The 19,440-nt window shown below is 45.0% G+C and overlaps 1 protein-coding gene across 3 annotated transcripts; it reads left to right on the top strand.

Annotated features, from left to right (window-relative positions):
* The first annotated feature begins 2,083 nt into the window (after positions 1-2,083).
* STX2 (syntaxin 2) lies at positions 2,084-18,292 on the top strand. 3 transcript variants are annotated; one of them, XM_074554139.1, is made up of 11 exons: positions 2,084-2,247; positions 8,376-8,447; positions 8,962-9,061; positions 10,331-10,405; positions 10,804-10,877; positions 11,138-11,246; positions 12,277-12,350; positions 12,444-12,581; positions 13,899-14,009; positions 15,052-15,112; positions 16,234-18,292. In XM_074554139.1, exons 1-11 carry the CDS (start codon positions 2,218-2,220, stop codon positions 16,386-16,388), a joined length of 999 nt encoding a protein of 332 aa, XP_074410240.1. In that variant the 5' UTR covers positions 2,084-2,217; the 3' UTR covers positions 16,389-18,292. The 3 variants fall into 3 exon arrangements, with proteins under 3 accessions (XP_074410240.1, XP_074410238.1, XP_074410239.1); XM_074554137.1 differs by having other exon boundaries at positions 2,085-2,247; positions 15,052-15,179; positions 16,234-16,374; XM_074554138.1 differs by lacking the exon at positions 15,052-15,112 and having other exon boundaries at positions 2,085-2,247.
* The last annotated feature ends 1,148 nt before the right edge of the window (positions 18,293-19,440 follow it).

Raw genomic sequence — 19,440 nt, forward strand, 5'->3', positions numbered from 1 at the left:
ACTCTCCACACCTCCGGTGGCCTCGTTGGGCACATCCAGCACCCCACGGCCCTTGCAGAGCAAGGGGCCAGCACTGCCCACAGCGCTCAGGGCTCCTCTCCCGGCTGGCCAGCGGTCACTGGGCAGGCCGGGCAGTCGGCCTTGGTGGCAGGAGCAGCTCTTGGGCACTGTGGCAGCTGTGGTCACTGCCGAGCTGTCCTGCTGTGGGTGACAAAATCCTGCTGTGGGTGACACAGACACTGTGCCCAGCTCAGGGACCTTATTGAATCAATAAGATCCTGTGAGATGCTGTCAGCTGGTGATGCTCTCTCCACAGTCAAAGTGAAAAAAAGGCACACAGTTACTTAGATAAATTGTTCAACAGCCTCCAGTGTGGCAGTGAGTCTCTGTAATAGAGGCTTTTACAGCAGGAGGGTTTAACGGAGCAGCTCTCAGGTACAACGGGCTGTGGTCTAAGGGGCTTGCCTTCACTGTGCCCCACGACCGTGATTTTCCATTCTTCATCCAAACTGACTTGCATTCACTGAGTGCAGCAATGAAAGCAAAAGTTGTTCTGGAAGCCTTGCATTTAGAATCGTTCTCCAAGATCTCAAAACTCCGTCCAAACATCAGTGAAAAAAACTCGTTTGAAAACCGGCTTTCAAAGAACACACGAGTTTTGCATGTGTCTATAAATACCAGGCTCATGGGTTTGCTCTGATTTTTAAGGCCTCGGGTATTTTTTTTTTATCCAGTATACTTAAATTACTTTTATTATCTTTGCTGCTGTCCCCATAATCTAGAATAAATAAATGATATGTTTTTACATATATCTGAATGAATGTAATTGACAAGGAAAGTATTTCATGGCAGCTGATATATACAAATATAGTTTATTTCTTGTAAATTTCCTCTGACATAGACACAAAATACACACAAAGCTTTACAAGAGTGGCTGCCATGTGCTGTAATTTTTGCTTATTTGATAGTGTAATGCCAATCCAAATATTGTATGAGATTTGCTTGGAAAAATCACTGGCACATTGAATTTGCCTTCCCTTTTTGAGAGGAGTTGGGTTTGTGTGGTTTCTAGCATTTTTGCTGAGCGCCTCTAGGTGTCAGGATTATTTTTTCAGAATATGGAACTCATCTTTTATATTTCTCAGCACAATGCCACCCTGGTAAAACCCTTGTGAATTCCACCTCTCCTTTTGACAAACAGGAATGTGTTTATAAATACGAGGCCATAAAGCCACATTAGTGGAGTTTGGCAGTTTTAAAGGATATAAATATGGGGAGAAAAGCAATCTGTAACTGTCTGTGTAACACTGTGTATGTGCTTTAGTTATTTCTTAATATTGTAACAAATTTATTAGTGAACTTCTTTTTCCCTGCAAGCTATCTAGCACTTTAATTTCGAATAATTAAAAATTCCATTATCATAGCATTTGAACTTCTGGCAAACACTTATTTCACTGTTAAAAAGATAAATTACCATGTGGAATCTAGTTTTTAGCAGCTGTTTTATCGGCATGTATAATTAAGCGTTCAGTTCAGAGGATGCACAAAACACCTGCTCCAGATAACCCATTCAGCAAAGGCAGCAAAACACTTGATTGGTGTTAGATCACTGCTTAGATCAGTCTGTGAGATCCGAAGGTAATCAGCAGAATATCAGCGCCGTGCCCGCTCCATCGTGCCCGTTCTGTGGGGCTGGACGGCCCGCCGTGACCGGTCCATTATGCCCGCTCCATCGTGCCCTCTCCTGGCTCCCCGTGCCAGCTCCCTGCTTGCCATGCCCATTTAGCCGTGCCTGCTCCTTGTGCCCATGTAGCCGTTCCTCGCTCTCGGTGCCCCCTCCCCGCCCGCCGTGCCCATGTAGCCCTGCCCATGTAGCCGTGCCCATGTAGCCGCGCCCGCTCTCGGTGCCCGCTCCCCGCTCCTTGTGCCTATGTAGCCGAGCCGGCTGTCAGTGCCCGCTCCTTGTGCCCATGTAGCCGTGCCCATGTAGCCGTGTCCATGTAGCCGTGCCCGCCCGCTGTGCCCATGTAGCCGTGCCCATGTAGCCGCTCCTCGCTCTCGGTGCCCGCTGCCCGCCCCCGTTCCCTCACGTCACGGCGCCGGGCGGGGCGCGGGCCCGGGCCCGAGCGTGCGCGCTGGGCGGCCGGCCGGGCAGGCGGGCGGGCCCCGCGGAGGAAGCAGCGCGGAGGGCGGCAGCGCCGCGGGGCCGCCGCGGGGATGAAGGACCGGCTGGCCGACCTGGCCGAGGTGGGCGCGGGGCCGGGGCGACGGGCGGGCGGGATGGATGGATGGATGGATGGATGGCGGCACCGCGGGCCGGGCGGGCCCGCTCCCGCCGGGATCCCGGGCTCTGTGCCGCCCTCCGCGGTGTCTGAGCGAGCCCTGCTCCGCTGCTCGCCGCCGCTGCGGAGTGCCTCGGGCGGCGCTGAATTGCGCTGAATTGCTCCGAATTCCGCTGAATTCCCCGGTGGTGCCGCCCCAGAGCCGCGGCGGGGTGGGTTGGCCCGCCCGGCGGCTCCCGGGCCGTGATGCGGCAGGAAAGCGCTCTGCAAGCCTCATTTTCCGCGTGTTTACAAAATGGTAGCTGCCTCTGTTTATACGCTCCTTTCCTTTCCCCTACTTGTGCTTTGGAAACAGTATCCTAAAAAAGAAGGGAGAGTCTGGGGACAGGCACCATCCGTCTGTCTGCAACAGGATATGACTTGGGTAGAATAAAAGGATATTGGAGGGTTTTTGTTTTGGGTTTGTTTTGTTTCTTTCCTGAAAAGGAATGGAAATGGAGAACGCTCAGGAGTTCCTGTGATAGTTCCAGTACTCCACGTACGTGTGGAAGTTGGGCTGTTTTGAGCTGCATTCGGGTCTGGGGCTCTTACATCTTCTGCATCATAAAACACATTTTGGAAGCTCCATCTCTAGTGATGGAATTACCAGTCTCTTTGTCTTCCTCTCTGAAAGGGTGAACAGGCATTGGAAAAGTTTTAGGATTATTAAATTACAGTTTCTCTACCAGGAATGATGTCTTGGAGTCATGCCAAAAAACCAGTGTCATTTCTTTCAGGTATAGTTATTCCCTTTCCAGGCTGTGGGAACGTGTGCCAGATTTCCGTGCTGGTGCACACTTCCCAGATAGATGAGGCAGCCAGTAGTGATCCAAATTTCCTTTATATTTATAGTTCTGTACCCGCAGACTTAATCCTGTTCTGTGTTTCTGTAAATGGAAGAAACCAAGTCCACACCCTGCCACAGCCCCCATTGACAGCGTTAAAAGTGTTTAATGCAGCTGAACAGAGGAATTTGTAACACAGCTTTAGAATTTCACATCTGAAAACATTACTGTAGTGGGCTGCTTTTTAAATGTGTGGGCCAGTATTGTTGAAGTGTTTCATGTGTTCATCAATGTCATTTCCACTGTAGAATTAATGAACAGCTTAAACATTTTGTTCTAATGAAGAAGACTGAAGATCTAGTCTATGTTTCGTCACAATTAGAAGTGTGTAGTTGACCTGAAGTTTTGTGAAGTTGCATATCCAAGGGAGATGGATATTCCCATTTCCACGGGCAGCTCATTGAAGTAGCAGTTTCCATCTTCTTTATCTGAAATAACAAAAATATGATGATTTTGTAAAGTGGTTTCTCTTCTATAGAATGAATGCTTTGAACAGAGATGCTTGACACATGGATGAGATGCTCTGAAAAGGACTAGCGAATCCAAAGAAATAATGCGTTAACTCTTGCTTGCCCATTTCCAAAGCGTTTAGGTTTATTAATGTAGTTTCACTGTACTGCATTTGGCTAATCATGAAGAGTGGAACATAGGCATTGTGGTTTTCCAGCAAGCCTAGGCCTGCAAAGTCTTCAGGAATAGCTGTGCCTCACCTCTTTCCCTTTCCATGAGGGTTTCCTTGTTTCCTTTGGGCGCACCTCACCTGTGTCAGGTGTGTTCTGTGTCCCTCCAGCCCCCAGAACCTCGCTGGTGCACAGGGAGTCCCAAAGATCCCAGCCTGCACTGGCCTGCTGTAACTGAGCACACCATTGCCTTCAGAATGAGCAGAAATTCTCATTTCCCATCTCCTCATTCCTGTGTTCCTGCATTTTACTGGGCAGCCAGCAAAACATTTTGCTGTTAGTTTTTCCTAGATCAGTGTAAGGAAGAGGGAGAAAGGCTTGCCTATCAGTGTTTGTGGTTCCTTGACACAACATTAACATAACTGCCAGATATTTTTGTAAGGGCACTATGTTTAGGCTGTTAAACAGTGGCTGGAGAAAGAAGTGGTTGATGACATGCAGATTATATAGCCTTGAGATAATGCTGCTTCCTCTTGTTTTCTTGGCTCAGAGAAGTTTTCTAAACTATGTGCTTTTTGAGAAGACAGCCACCATAATTGTAATTGTTCAACTTTAGGGGGTTCTTTTAATGTCATTTCTAAATTACTCTAAGCAGGCCCAAACTCTAAGCTGTTTGGAGTGTCTTTTAATGCAATTAATGGGACAATTGAGCAAATCCAGACTGGTTTTAGTTATTTTGAGCACAATAAATATAAGATAAAAAGGTTCTCTGATCCATACACTGTTTTCAGCAGTGGTTTACAGTAGGTGTGTAGGGCTGAAGAAAATGAGTAGTACATAGCTGTGATTGCAGGGTGTGCTCCCAGCCTTGAGTGGTTTGCTGTTCACAGACACAGGTCCATCTGAAAGGGCTTTAAAAGAGCTTTACAGTCCATGTTCAGACCTTCAACTGAGCCCATTTAGCTAGCTTCAGGTATTGCAAACAGACTGCCTTTTAAAGTCTGGCAATAAAACTTATTCATACTTCCTTGTTGTTCTGTCATTTCTGGAGGAGGTTAGATGTAAACCTCTGCTCAGGCAGAGTGCTGGGTTAGATCTCAGCTTTGGGCTGCATAGTCCACATGGCTCCCAAATTTCCCCCTTGTGACGTCCTGAAGGGGATGCAGAGCTATCTGCTGGAATCCATTTTTCATGCTTGATAGGTGAATCATTTCAAATACTTGATTTTTATATTTCTTTACTCACGAGTGTTAATGAAGATCTGTTACGTGTAATGTTTGAAAAATGAGTCGTACACAGCAAGTTCATATTTGAAAAATGAGTAGTACATAGTGAGTTGTACAAGTTCGTATCTGACTGCAGCTTTTTTAAGCAGGACCTGTGACTGGAACAGAAGTACACTGATTTTTCCTAAACACTTTCTCGGCCGGTCTCTCAGTGCCCCCAGAGCGGTTCAGAGCAGGTGAAACGCCTCGGTCACAGAGGCGGGGATTGCTGGAGCTGGGTGGTGCAGAAACAGGCACAGAGTGAGGCTTGCAGCAGGAGCAGAGCACGGCTGTGGTTTCTGCCTGAGTCAGGCTGTGACGTGAGGGTTGCTGAGGATGAGCCCTGTGCCCTCCGTGCCGTGTGAGGGCTTTATTGGGGCTGGAGCAGCGCTGCTGCTCGGGGCTGTTAATGATTGACCTGCCCCAGCCCTGCTGGCCCTCTGCAGGCCCTCCCTGGCTGCGGGGTGCACCAGGGCTTCTGGGCTCACGGAGGCTGTGGCTCTGGGTAAGGTGCTCCTGGGGGCCAGGGTGCTGTGGGGAGAGGCTGTAGCTGTGGATAAGGCACTCCTGGGGGCTGGTTCCCCAGGAGAATGGTCAGCTATGGTCAGCAGCCTGCCACAGGAGGGACCTGCACGTGATCTGCTCTGAGAAACCGCCAACCTTGGACGCAACTTCAAGGGCAAGTAGGAGTCACGTTTTTCAGTCAAAAGCTGTTTCCAGTTCCAGAGGTCAGTCATTGCAAAGAGATCTCCAGCCTGAGTTATTTCTGCAGTTCTGTAAGGTAATGGAAGTGACAGAAAGTTCATAGGCCATCAGCGTAGTTTCTGCTTGGAGCTGAGAAATGACATTGGTGAGAATTTCATGACATTGGTGAGGATTTCTGTAGTTTAACCCTGCTGGCAGCCAGCGCAGCACACAGCTGCTCCCGCGCTCGCCCCAGTGGGATGGGGCAGAATTCCAGAAGTGAGAGAACTCATGGATTTGAGAATAAATGCAGTTTAATTGGTAAAGTAAAAGCTGCATGCAAGCAAAGCAGGAAAAGGAATTCCTTCCTACTTCCGATGGGCAGAAAAGCAGAGCTGTCGCACATAACAGTGTCTTGGGAGGACAATGCCCGAACACTAAAGGTGCCCCCCTTCCTTCCTGCCACAGCTTCATGCACTGAGCATGATGCCATGTGCTCTGCAGTGTCCCTTGGGTCACCTGGGGACTGCTGCTCCCACCTGTGCCCCCCAGCCCCTTGGAGGGGAGCAGGAAAGGCCCGGCCTCTGTAGGTGTACAGCTGCACCATCCCTGTGTCATCAGCCCTGCACAAATCCCAAACCCAGCCCGTGCCATCTGCTAGGGAGAGAGTTAACCCTGTCCCAGCCACAGCAGCACCAGCCCCTGCTGCGGCTGGATGGATTTCTCAGTCTCTGAGTGTTTATGGAGCTTGTGTCCCAGGCTTTGAGTCCCAAGGTCAAGGTATGAGCTGCAAACAGAGTTTATTAGATTGCTCTAGGCATTGACGTGAAACTTTTTATCAGCTTCTTCACCTCCCCATACTGCTTGTACTGGGGAGGTGAAGTCCAGGGAGAGCAGTGTGTTTCTGATAAAAGTGAGTTCTTGGTCACTGGTGTGCTTGTCAGAAGAGGCACAAAAGCCCATCGGTTGAAGGGAGTCAGCAAATGAGCTGTATTTTAGGTAAGAGATGATTTAGGAATACAGAAAACAGAGGTTGACAGACTTCTCAGGTGTCTCAAGTGCTGCTGACAGAGGTAGGCTGTCCATAAATCCTTGAACAAATGGATCTGTCAGTGGTGTCGCTGCCACCAAGTGGGACAGTGGGACACACACGGCACAGGCTGTGGGCTGGGAGTCATGGTCAGCTGCCTCCCAGCTGAGATCTCCAGACCTGAGTCACATTGCTGTCCTTCATTCAGTCAGGATTCACTCAGGTGTTACGTGGTTTACTAAAAGCTGGCATTCTGAATCCCTTAGCAGGTGGTATTTTCATTATTTTTAGTTCAAATAGCTAAATATAGGATGCAGTTATGAACAAGGAGGAAAATTGTCCTTTATCAGTAAATATAAACATAAATAGTTCTTTTGTATAGATAATGAAATTAAATGTCTTTAAAATGTAGCTCCTTTTTAAACATTAACTTAGAGCTTGTGGCTTGCTTGCAGTGCAGTCTTGGGAATGGTAAAGTTGTGCCTGACTTCCTTGGGGCACAGACTTCCTCCCTTGTTTGTGTTGAGCAAGGCTGTTAATTGATGGCAATCTGGAAGGACAGATAATTTGAGTTGTGGCGTTATCTCCCCAACATGAGTGACTTCCCCAGTGCTCAGCCAGCCCTGGTGGTTGGTCCAGGAGGGCAGCGACATCTCCTCCCTGCATTTCTCCTGGGGCCTCTTGGTTTCCCCAGCACGAACGCAGATGGGCTCTGCCCCAGGGCATTCCCTGAGCTTGTGGGAGAGAAGCTGGCACGAGTCTGTAACTTCTCCCTGAGGGTTGGGCCACTCCTAGATTGTGTTAATTGACAGTAACTTCTTTATAAGATAATGGCAGTGTTCGACACGGGATTAAATTGCAGAATTGTCATGCAAACAATGCGTATCTCCGGTAATTTAAGAAAACCAGAACTAAACTTCTTGGGTAATAGGATCAGAGGTGAGGAGCAGAAAGTGGGTGTTAGGAGATCAGATGGCCTTGTAAGAAAAGAAAGGTGACTTGTAATGAAAGTCCCTTAATGACAATTATCTTGTCGTTTGTTTTTCCTAACAGATAACCTGTTGACTGTATGTTAAGGGTAATATTCTGTTCTAATTTTGACCCACTGCACTTCAAACAGTCTGTGCTCCAGGAGGGAATGGAAGGGGAGAAGCTTGAACTCTTTCCCTGCTATGATGCACATGAATTGTGTCTTTTCCTGTGATAGAAGCTGAGATCCGTGGGTTGGCTGGGGAATGGGACAGAGCCTGGGTTCCTCAGCCAGGTCAGGGATTCATTTGTGGAGTGGTGCATTTCACTGGGGCTGCCCTGGTGCGGGGTGGCAGAGCCTGGGCTCCTCACCAATGCAGGGATGCATTTCTGGTTCATTTCTGGTGCAGTGCATTTCACTGGGGCTGCCCCGCACTCACTCACTGCTCTCCAGGAGTCACTTCACTCCTGGGCCTCTCAGCCTGTTTGTTTTTAGATTACAGCCCCCAGCAAAGGCAAACCTCCCTGGCTTGGAGGACTGCTGATGCAGATGTGTGTGAGCAGCAGTGGGGCAGGGCTGTGGTTTCCTCAGAGCATGTCCTGGGGTCACGTCACAGATTTGTGTTTGTTGTCTTTTACAGTATAAAGGAAATGAAGATGGGGAGACAGTTATCATCGAGAAAGACCATTTTATGGATGACTTCTTCCAGCAGGTAAGGTTACAGTTGTCATCATGGATTGAAGACTGACTGTTTCTTCTCTGTGCCTTTTAATTTCAGTAGATAATTTTCAGTTCATTTCAGGTTTACAATTCATCTACACATCCTCCCCAGTATGGTTGTTAATTGTATGCTAAAACAAATGTTGGCAATGCTTTGTTAGTTTATTTCAGGATATTTTCTGTGTTTATTGCAGAGAAATGTTTTTAATTCCCTGTCAACAAGAAATTTGCTAATGAAATTTTAAAGTAATTGTTTATTAGGAATATTAGCACTTGAGTTTTTGGCCATTCAGAATATATTTGCTATTACCAATACTGGGTTTTAGTTTAAAAAAATTAATTACAGACTGTTTAAATGTTGACCCTTCTGCTGGGATTTCTTTCTATGCTACTTACAGATGAAATAGCTTGGGTTTTATTAGCAGGGGTTTTTGTTTGTTTGTTTTTTAAAAAATATTGGCCCTAAATTATTCTAATGTCTTCTTTGTCATATTTCCTTCCTCTAGGTTGAGGAAATTAGAAATAACATAGCAAAAATAGCACAAAATGTGGAAGAAGTGAAGAAGCAGCACAGCATTATCCTGTCAGCACCAAATCCTGAAGGAAGTGAGTAATAATTTTAAAGATATCACATAAGTGTGGCTAGATATTCTGAAATATTGTTTGCTTATTTTAGCTGTCCATAAGAATAGAACTTCAGATGTTCAGGATGCAAAATGTAACACTAAGTAAACATTTTCATTTTTATATTGAACTAATACTTACATTTGTTTATTTTGACCTTTTTAAAGTCTCATTTGAAAAAATGTGTGTTCAGAATATTTCTTGCATCATCCAAACCTTTCCTAAACCAAAACTCAGTTTAATATGGGTGTTTTCCTTCTGAAGCAGAGAGGCTGCTTAGGTTTCTTCTAATCTGTGGAAATGCTGAAGTTGTCAGCTGCAGCTTGTGCTGTCAGATCTTTATTCCTGTGTGGCACCAGGGCCAGCTGCTGCTGCAGTGCCGGCAGTTCCACGTGCAGTTCCACTGCAGAACTTGCAGTTCCACGTGCAGCCCCATTTTTAGAGGCTTTACCCCAGAGCTGGAAGTGCAGTTGTGCTTTCCCAGCACAGAACTGGGAAGTTCAGGGCCCCTGCCCAGCCCTTGTCTGTGCTCCTGGCAGGGCTCAGAGAAAAGGGAACAAAAGATGCTGAGGTGTTTGTTGTGTGAATGTTGCAATGCTGCCTTGCCATTTATCTTGTGACTTCATCTCGGTGGTGGAAACTGAATTTGGGGTGTTATTTTATCCTGTTTTCCTTGGTGTTAGTTTGCATTCCCACAGCCGATTTTGCAGCTGCTTTTTCAGGGTCTCAGGTTTAACCAGGGCCCATCTGACTGTTAATGGCAGCACCTGGGAGCACTGTGTGTTCCTGGGGATGTGCACAGCTCCCTGTGTTCCTGGGGATGTGCACAGCTCCCTGAATGCTCTGGTGCAAGCCTCAGGATGTCCCAGGTGGTGCCTGGCACAGACATGTCACTGAGGGTTAAAGCACTGCACACATGGTACCCAGCACTCGCAGAAAAGGGGAGAGGAATCCCTGCTTTCACCTGCACTTACAGCTCAGGAGCGTTTAACTTTCAACTAGCAAATTGACATTACCCTGAAAGTGTTAACAAAACTGTTTGTCACCTGGTTTAGTTGAAGGTTTGGTAATAATAATATTGCCCAGGTGTAAGCCTGTCATGAGAAGCAAGCCCCTGATGGTTGCTGTTACAAAAACAGTAAAGCACTTGAGAGTTGTACTGAATGAAATTCTGAGATTACAAGGTGGATTTGTAGACTTGCTGACTTACTAAAATAAATCATTAACGGTTCAAAAATAAATTTTTTAAAGGAACAAAAGAAGAACTCGAAGAACTAAATGAGGAAATCAAGAAGATTGCTAATAAAATCCGGGCCAGGTTAAAGGGTAAGTTGTGAGGACAAGTGAAACTCCTTGCTTTCAGAAATAACCTAGAAAATGACAATGCAAAGGAATTCCTCCATAGAGAAATGTCTTCTGCAGCTGAAATGCTTTTTGGGGAGATGATATTTTGGAAGAAGATTAACTTTAACTGCAAAATGACACCTTTTAAAAATTTTCCAGTGTAATGTTAAGAGTATGATTGAAGCAGTTACTGTGTTTAAAGATCTCTGCCAATTACCACAATTATTTTAAAATTTTACTTATATATGCCACCCCTCTCCCCTGAAATGTTACCCATGTCTCTGGGGAACTTGTACCTTTAAAAAGTAATAATAATATTTACAAAGTAATTGAGCTGTTAAATAGCTGACACTGACTCTGTACACTTGTCTCGTTCCCAGCTATTGAGCAGAGCTTTGATCAGGGTGAAAATGCCAATCGGACATCAGTGGACCTCAGGATCAGAAAAACACAGGTAGGCTCCCTGCAGCCTAAAGAAAACCAGGGGGTTCTGTGGAGAATTAGTTTAACTGTTCTGAGCTCATTTCAGAGCTCCTGTGCTGCTTTGTGGGGCCGTGAGTGCCACTGGCAGGTGTCGTGCGGAGCTGTTGCTGTGTGACAGAAATCGCTGTTTCTGACACTCCTCTCTGTCCCTGCTGTCCCTGCTGTCCCTCCTGATGCCCTGTCCCCCTGTCTGTCCCCATCTCACCCCTGTCCCGCTGTCTGTCCCCTCAGCACTCGGTGCTGGCACACAAGTTTGTGGAGGTGATGACCGAGTACAACGAGACGCAGACGCTGTTCCGGGAGCGCAGCAAGGGCCGCATCCAGAGGCAGCTGGAGATCAGTGAGTGACCCCAGTGCCCCAGAACCAGCCAGTTACCTGTTGGTAGTGCCCCCATGTTCAAACAAACCAGTTATTTCTTGTTAGTGCCCCCCTTGGTCAAGCCAACCAATTAATTGTTGCTAGTGCCCCCTGTTCAAAACAGCCAGTTATTTCTTGTTAGTACCCCCTTGTTCAAACCAACCAGTTATTCGTTGTTAGTGCCCCCGTGTTCAAACCAACCAGTTGCCTGTTGGTAGTGCCCCCGTGTTCAAACCAACCAGTTATTTATTGTTAGTACCCCCTTGTTCAAACCAACCAGTTATTCATTGGTAGTGCCCCCCCTTGTTCCTTATTCATTGGTGTTCAAAGCATCAGAGATCTTGGACAGCATCTCACAGGGTGTGAGAGAAAAGTAACAGTTTTACTGCATGGCACAAACTCCTTGATATTACTCTTTTCAGAACAGCTGTAAAGAAGAGAGAGAAAAACTCAATAATTTCCTTTAGATTGAAAATTATTAAAGAAATTATCTTTTTCCTTTGCTTCATTTACTTCCAATGTTGCAACTTTAAATGAGGCATCAAGAAAAGCTGCATTCTGAAACAGCAAGTGTTATTAAAAGCCATTCCAAAATTAACATGCCTAACAGGATAACAGCTCTTTTTATATGGTTCCATTTTTGTGCACAAGGACACTTCATCTGGCATGAAATCAGTGCTGCTGTTACATGTGCTTTAATCATTTGTTGACTGACTCACATATGACTTACTTCCAGTTCATTATTGGGAGTATTTAGAAAGGTTCCTGACTTTACTTTGAAGCATAGTGGAAAGTGTCTTGGAAAGTGTCTCTACCTTGGAAAGTGTCTACAAAGTGCCTAAAATTAGGGTTTTTTTAATGCGCTCTATAGAAACAAATGTATACATTGCTGAAATGGGGAATGCTAACAGGGAAACTGGCAAATTACAAGAAAATGTTACTTTTCAAAGTAAAAAGTGTGCTTTTCAAGTTTGTCATTATCCTCTCCTGCTAATTGTTGTCTTTATCCTAGCTGGAAAGACCACCACTGACGAGGAGCTGGAGGAGATGTTGGAGAGTGGCAATCCCTCCATTTTCACTTCGGATGTATGTATTTCTGTGCCAGCCCCCTCTCCGAGCCCTGCTGCCCTGCTCCGGAGGGTGCTGGCACTCAGGCCTGTCCCTGTGTCCCTGTTGCAGATCATTTCGGACTCGCAGATCACCCGGCAGGCGCTGAACGAGATCGAGTCCCGGCACAAGGACATCATGAAGCTGGAGTCCAGCATCCGCGAGCTGCACGAGCTCTTCATGGACATGGCCATGTTTGTGGAGACGCAGGTGCGTGGGGCTGCCCCGGCACAGGGCTGGGCTGGCCTCGCTCTTCCCTTGCCACGGGCAGAGCAGCTGATCAGATTCAGATAGCGCAGATCTAGAGTGGCTCTGGACTGTGGTTGGAATAGTAATAATGGAAATCAATTACTGCAGGTTCCTTGTTTTGTTGTGGACAAACTGACCATCTCAGTGTCCTTATGCTTTCAATAACTGACCACAGACTTGCTTTCCAGTCAGTATATTTAATATTTTTTTTGATTTGATTAATTGCAATATGCTGGAACATCTCTGGGCATGTTTAAGTAAGAAAAACTATCTTGTGGAATGTTGTTAAAATTCCTTGGGGATTTTGGGTTTTCAGCCTCAGTAGAATGACACGTGTGTCAGCAGGGCTGTGTGCACCTTGCACCTCTGGCAGAAGTGCAGTTCTGTGTTCGCCAATGTGAATGTAAAGGGCTTGACAAGTCCTTCAACTCATCTCTTGTATTCATAGGCTTTGTCTTGACATGTACATAAATCTGTTCTACTTTTAGTCTTTAAATACCAACTATCCACCAAAAGTATTCTTAACCTTGACCCTAAAATGGTTTGACTTCTGCAGGAAAGTGAAAAGAATAGTGTTAAAGAGAAACTTGCCTGAAAAGCAAGTTAGAGGATCTTGCCTGTTCTTGGTAATTGGGTTTTGTTCTACAAGTCCTTTGTTGCTTTGATATTAAATATTCAGCCAAGAGAAATTGGTAGCAGGTTTCTTTTGAATTACACACAAACAGAAGTTACTTGTGCATCATTCTGTAATGCTTTGCTGTTTATGCTGCTGATTATTTCTTCTGCTGGACAGAGACCCAGGTAACAGACTTACTGTCATCCCTCACCAGTCCTCCATTTCACTGCCAGTCGCCATTGCTCATAATCGATTTGAGTTTGCCATGCCCTGGCACCCCAGTCCCTGAGCAGCTCACGTGTGTGTGCTCCCAGACAGCTGTGGGACCTCTGGAGGCAGGAGTGTCCTCCTGTCCCTCCCAGGGCTCTCTGGTCCCCGTGTGCCACTCAGCTGTGGCTGCTGAACCCCCTCCCTGCGCACCAGCGGTGTTTGCAGGTGCTCACCTCTGTTCCTGCCCATGAGCATCCCTGGTTCCTCAGAGCTGGCAGCCCTTGCTTCTCATTCCCTTTTTCCTTCACATGCCACACAGAACAAATGCCATCCCCAGTACGTGCATCATTGATTGTGAAAGTAGTTCTTGATGTCCTAGAGCCTTTCTTTTAGATTAGACAAAGATCTGTGCATTCCAATAACCTGGTTTTCCTTCAAAATCTCGTTTTAAGGGAGAAATGATCAACAACATAGAGAAGAACGTGATGAATGCCACAGACTATGTGGAGCATGCAAAAGAAGAGACAAAGAAGGCAGTTAAATATCAAAGCAAAGCACGCAGGGTATGTTGTCTTTCTGTCTTTGTGCTGGGCACTGCTTTAATTTAGCACAGCAGCATTTCCAGTGTGAATGACTGCTGTAGTTAATACTCAAAATGTATAATACCAGCAGAGGACAGACACTTCTGGGACTGTGAGAACACATCATGCACAGCTCAGGGTGTGTTCACAGTTTCCCACTCACAGCTGCCATTACAGAGTGTAAAAACCCCAAAAGAAGAATTAATGTATTATTTCAGTGGATAAATTCCCATCTTTTTCTTATCAGCTTTCACAATTCCTTAAGTTATTCAGATTCTAAATAACCTTAAAAGTTTCTGGCTGTTTATCACAAGTGAACTTACCTGAATTTAAAGCTATAAAATCCATTTGCTAGCAGAAAAAATTAAAAGTGATTTTGCTGAATAGGCTTATTATTTAAAAATTCTGCTTTGATTTTTAATGATTTCAGATAAATTAGGGGAATCTTCCCTGTGGAAGGGGTGTGGCATTGTGCCATAATACTGAATTTGTGGAGGACCTGAGTTCAAAGGAAGGTTCTGGCACTTTCCAGGGCACTTGCTTTGTTTCAGTATCTTTCTTCCCATCAGCCACCAATAATATATTCTGATATCAGACTACTAAGTAGTTTATTTTTGCATTCTAATTTCCCCTTTTGATGTGCTGTGCAGTTGGGTGAGGCTCGTTCTGGTGAGCTGGATTTGAGGGAATAATTCATTTTCTATAGATAGAGATCCACCCAGAGATAACTCGCCTGATCCTTTACAAAAGATCTTTTCAGAAGTGTTCAAAGAGCCCACTTAATGTCTATGTAAATGGGGCTTGTGTCATCTCTGATAACTGTACAGGCATTGATCACACGAGTTTACCTGTTTAGAAACCTTAATTCTTATATTTGCAAGATTATACAGATAATTTTATCTCAATTTAAGAATATGGGAGGCTTTAATGAAAGTGCTTGTGGATCTAAAAACTACTTGAAAAATTGAACATAAATGCAAGTGTTAATGTGCCTAATATTTACACTGCCTTGTTTTTTTGACAGAAAATGGTGATAATTATCATTGTGTCAGTGGTGTTGATTGCCATAGTAGCTCTAATAATTGGTTTGTCTGTGGGTATTCGGTGATGCTTGGATAACCTCAGCATGCATGGCTTCCTGCCACTGTGGCAGTAAGTAACTAATCAACTAATTTCTAATTTGGCTCTTGTTCTCTCTGTCTCCTTCTGCTCACCCTTCCTGTGTGCCCAGTGCCCTGGTGGCCCTGCTCTGTCACCCTGCAGGACCTGTGGTGGTGACACCAGTGGGGGTTTCTGTGGTTTTAAACAGAGTTTTTAAAAAGTAGATGTCTGCAGCCATGAAATTGGCTATTATGGCTTGGAGAGCATCTTCAGTTTCTTACTTTGAAACTGTTTATTAATGCTAGCCTGAATGAAGCAGTGGGACACAGCAATGTGTTTGGGACATGGGATTTGTCTCAGTGTCCATGTGTCTCTGCAGTAAAGTCCCCTTTCCCATCCAGACAGTGCCAGCCAGGCTGAGCAGGGAGCAGCAGCTCCCTGCTGTGGGTGGGTGCAGCAAATGCAGCCTGCAGCATGCCCAGTCTCTGGGCTGCACCCGGAGCAGGGCCCAGTTCAGACAGCTCACCAGAAATTCACATTTCTGTACTAACACCCTTTAACATCCCGGTCTGTGGTTTGGGGCTCAGCTCTGGTTTGTGGGAGGGGGGCAGAATTCACTGTCATTACCTGCAGTCAGGAGCACCTGTCCCAGTCGCTCCCTGATGCATTTGCACGGAAGCATGTCTCCTTTTTAACCCTTGCAGCTCCTCTGAGCCGAGCCTGCACTGTTTGAGTGCCCTTCTGGTGAGTCCCACTCAGGGTGCAGCTGTGAGGGCCTGAGCAGGCTGCAAATATTTATCCAGGGAGGGTGGCAGTGAGCAGCTACTTAGAGCTGACCTACATCTGTTTGTAATGATGTTTACAGAAGTTGGGCATGAGTAATAGCCAATATTCTGGAAAGGAAAATAGGGAAATGTTGCACAGATGCTCTGTCTTGTGACTGTGGTTACATGTGTGTTAGAAACAGGAATCATAGCAGTGATTGCTCCTTAGAAAGAAAATCCCAGCACTCAGCCTGGCTGTCAGTCTTGCTGTGGCTCTGAATGGGTTTAATTCTGTTCTGACAAAGTATTTCAGTCTTAACTTTTCTCTCTTTTCCCTGCAGAAATTGATGTTCATAATAATATGTGTAACTGTACTGCTTCTGATACTTGGAATTATCCTAGCAACAACTCTGTCCTAGCAAGCACATTCCAAGAGTTACCAACCTTGAGGAACTCCAGAACATCTCCAGTGAAACCAAACCTTTCCCACAGATGATGCCTTACCACGATGACCTGCCACTAATGGCTAAAAGTGAAAGCAGAATCACTCTTAATGTTTACTCACAAATGAAGATCAGAATGTACCAGGGGGTGTATGGATTTTACAGCATAAACTAGACACTTGTGAGACTGAAACTTGGTTTTGAACTAAATAACTTCGGGTTTTTTCACATCTCAGTGTTACAGTTGCAGTAGGGAGTTGAGAGACTATTGAGTTTTGAGTGTTTGGCTTTTTTTCCTATTGCTAACCTAACTCTAATCATGACTTTAAGTACCTTGCCAGTGCTGCCTTTGTTAGCACTCTTGTGAATATTTTTATGAGATGTAGCCTTGTGTTTAAGTGTATTAATTATTTAGTCACCTTAACCTATTTAAACCTTATGCCTTTTCTCCAACAAGTGCTAAAATATCTTATCCTGACAAGACTACTCCTTTAACTGCCTAGTGCATTACTTGAGAAGAAAAACAAAAAAAAAAGCTTTTTTACACTTGCCAGGTTTTTTATTTTTCTGTCAAGGTTAACTGCTTTAAATGCTTCCTTCGTGGTTCATAAAAAGTTAGTTGCAGCATTTCTGGTAAAAGCACACAGCTCTGAAATGCTGAATTTGCACTTGGCAGGTAATTTTACAGGTAGTTCTTGTGCAAAGGAAACTGATGGATCAGTTTAGCCTTACTGCTTACATGAATATGACAAAAATGACTTTGTAAAGCCAAATCAAGTTTTCTGGTTCTGGAGTTTGCTAATGTTGATGTATGAATACAGCACAGGGGGATGAGCTCCCCCAGAAGATCTGAAACTTAACACAAACTAAGACACTGATTTGTTATGAAATGTGTGTGGCTATAACATGGATGAAGTGTTTTGGTGTACACATGCCTTTGTAATGCCAGCTTGCACCACTTGAAAGCTTCAAAGAATTCAAATGTACCCAAATAACTGCATTTAGTGTTACAGGTTATTTTTGTATTTTTGTGTGTAAGATATTTGTAACTTGGGTTTGTGACTCCTCGTTGTTTAAGCATATCCATGTAGATATGTAGATATATTTACACTCTGAGAGAAGGAGAGGAGAGGATGATTTGTGCCTTTTTAAACATAGCCTAAAACTGTGCTCATCAATGTGTTCAGATATTCAGCTCTCATGTTGACTGCAGTAACTCAGTCCTACCAGTTTAGAATCCTTAAACTTGGGTTTTGTTGAAAGTGTCTGAGATCAAAGTTACTCAGCAAGGGAGAATTCAGGCTTCATAAAATTCAGCAAAGTTTACAGTTCCTCTTGTATGTATGAATATTCCTGCTTTGCTGTCCAGGTATACTGTGAATATGCTGGAGCTATTCAGATGTCAAGCATGTTTTAGAAGAAAACAAATATTATTATTATTATTATTATTGGTCTCTTTACAAGTTAGCCATAAAGAAGTCGCTTGGAAAATTCGGCTTCAACAATGAACAAATTTCTTTTACCTCTGAGTCCAGAATGCTCACTGATGTTTGGGAGGAAGTTTACATGCAAAGTAAGGAAGGATTGGTTGCCTTAATGCTCATTCTAGGTAAATATCTTTTATTCTGTAGTTTTCTAGATTTTTATTAGTAAATATTATTTATACAGATATGCGAATTAGATGGGGGAAATCACTCCTGCTGTTTTCCAGCTGGTTATGTAAACTGACCCTCAGAATCCTGTCCTGTTGAATTTTTCTCTCTGTAATGCAGTAATTGCCCATCAAGACCAGAAATTGGAATAGGCTACTCCACAGTTTTTACTTCTTGTTGAACAGCTGCCTCAATGAGTTTGTTTTAAAGCAAAACAGACCTTTTCACGTGGACCTCTTTGTTTGGAGGTCAGAGGGGAGTAAATCTCTAACCTATGCACTAATAAACTCATCCAGTGAGCCTGCTGTGTCTGCTTTGTGTCCCTGCTGTTCCTGGGGCCCAGGAATGTTCCAGAACTTTTGAACTGGCTTACATCAAACACAGGGTGAGGTGGCATCTTCTCTGCAGCTTCTCACCAAGAAAGGTGTGGAGATAATTATGGGGAAAACCATGGGGTGTGTTAATTTAAGCTGTGCCCATGGGGGAGATTTTTACAGAAATGTCAGTGTAAGAAACCCCCAGGCTGCAATGAGTGAGTGCTCTCTTCATACAGAAATAATGTGGGGCAGCCCCAGGGAGAGCCTGACAGCAGTGAGGCTTTTGGGGTTTTGCATTGGGAAAGTGGAAAGCGAAGCCTGTGGCTGCTGCAGGGGGCAGACAAAGATTTCTCTCAGAGCGCCCTCCCAGCCCTGTGCACTGCGTGCTGCAGAACTCACTGCCGTGGGAAGGCACACAGTTAATTCCAGTTGTGCTCTTCCAGGCCTTCCCTGGGATTTCTGAGTTGGGCACAGCTCCAAAGCACAGCTCTGGGGTCTGGGGTGTGTTTAGTGAGAGCAATGAAGCTCCAGTCCCCTCTGCAGCATCGGCTGAGCAGCCAGCAGGCTGAAGGGAGAAATACACACATTAAATATACCAACAAACTGCTTCTAATCTGAAAAGCTGCAAAAAACCCATTTGAAAACATCCTGGGTTTGAATCGGTTCATATGAGCACACATTGCATTTCCAGCTCACACGCTTGCTCTGCTGCTGATTTTCCCTTTTGGCAATTTATTCAGAGTAGAGTTAGTGGATAGAATCTCAGAGGAGAATAAAAGCCAGTGTTTTGAGAACTAATGAAGTAATTATCTAAAGCATTATTTACAATGATTATTTAGAAGATAATGAGACCCTTTAATTATGTTTGTTCTGCATAGCTGGCCGTTCAATAATTCAGGGTGTTGCCATACAATTTTCTCTGTTTACTTTGCACATTTTTTGTTTGGGAAAACGTCACAATTTGGTGCTGTGTGTGAAGCACAGCCTGGGCCCTCTTCTGGGCATTGTTTGTCACATGAAGATCACTGCTCCCCTGGCTGCACCCGGCGCTTCTGGGCTCAGAAGAAATGAAGGGGAAATGAAGCTGCACCTGTGAGAGGCTGCTCTGGCTTCATTCCTGCAAACTGGAATATTTC

This window comes from Zonotrichia albicollis, chromosome 18, assembly GCF_047830755.1.
Source record: "Zonotrichia albicollis isolate bZonAlb1 chromosome 18, bZonAlb1.hap1, whole genome shotgun sequence".
NCBI lineage: Eukaryota > Metazoa > Chordata > Aves > Passeriformes > Passerellidae > Zonotrichia > Zonotrichia albicollis.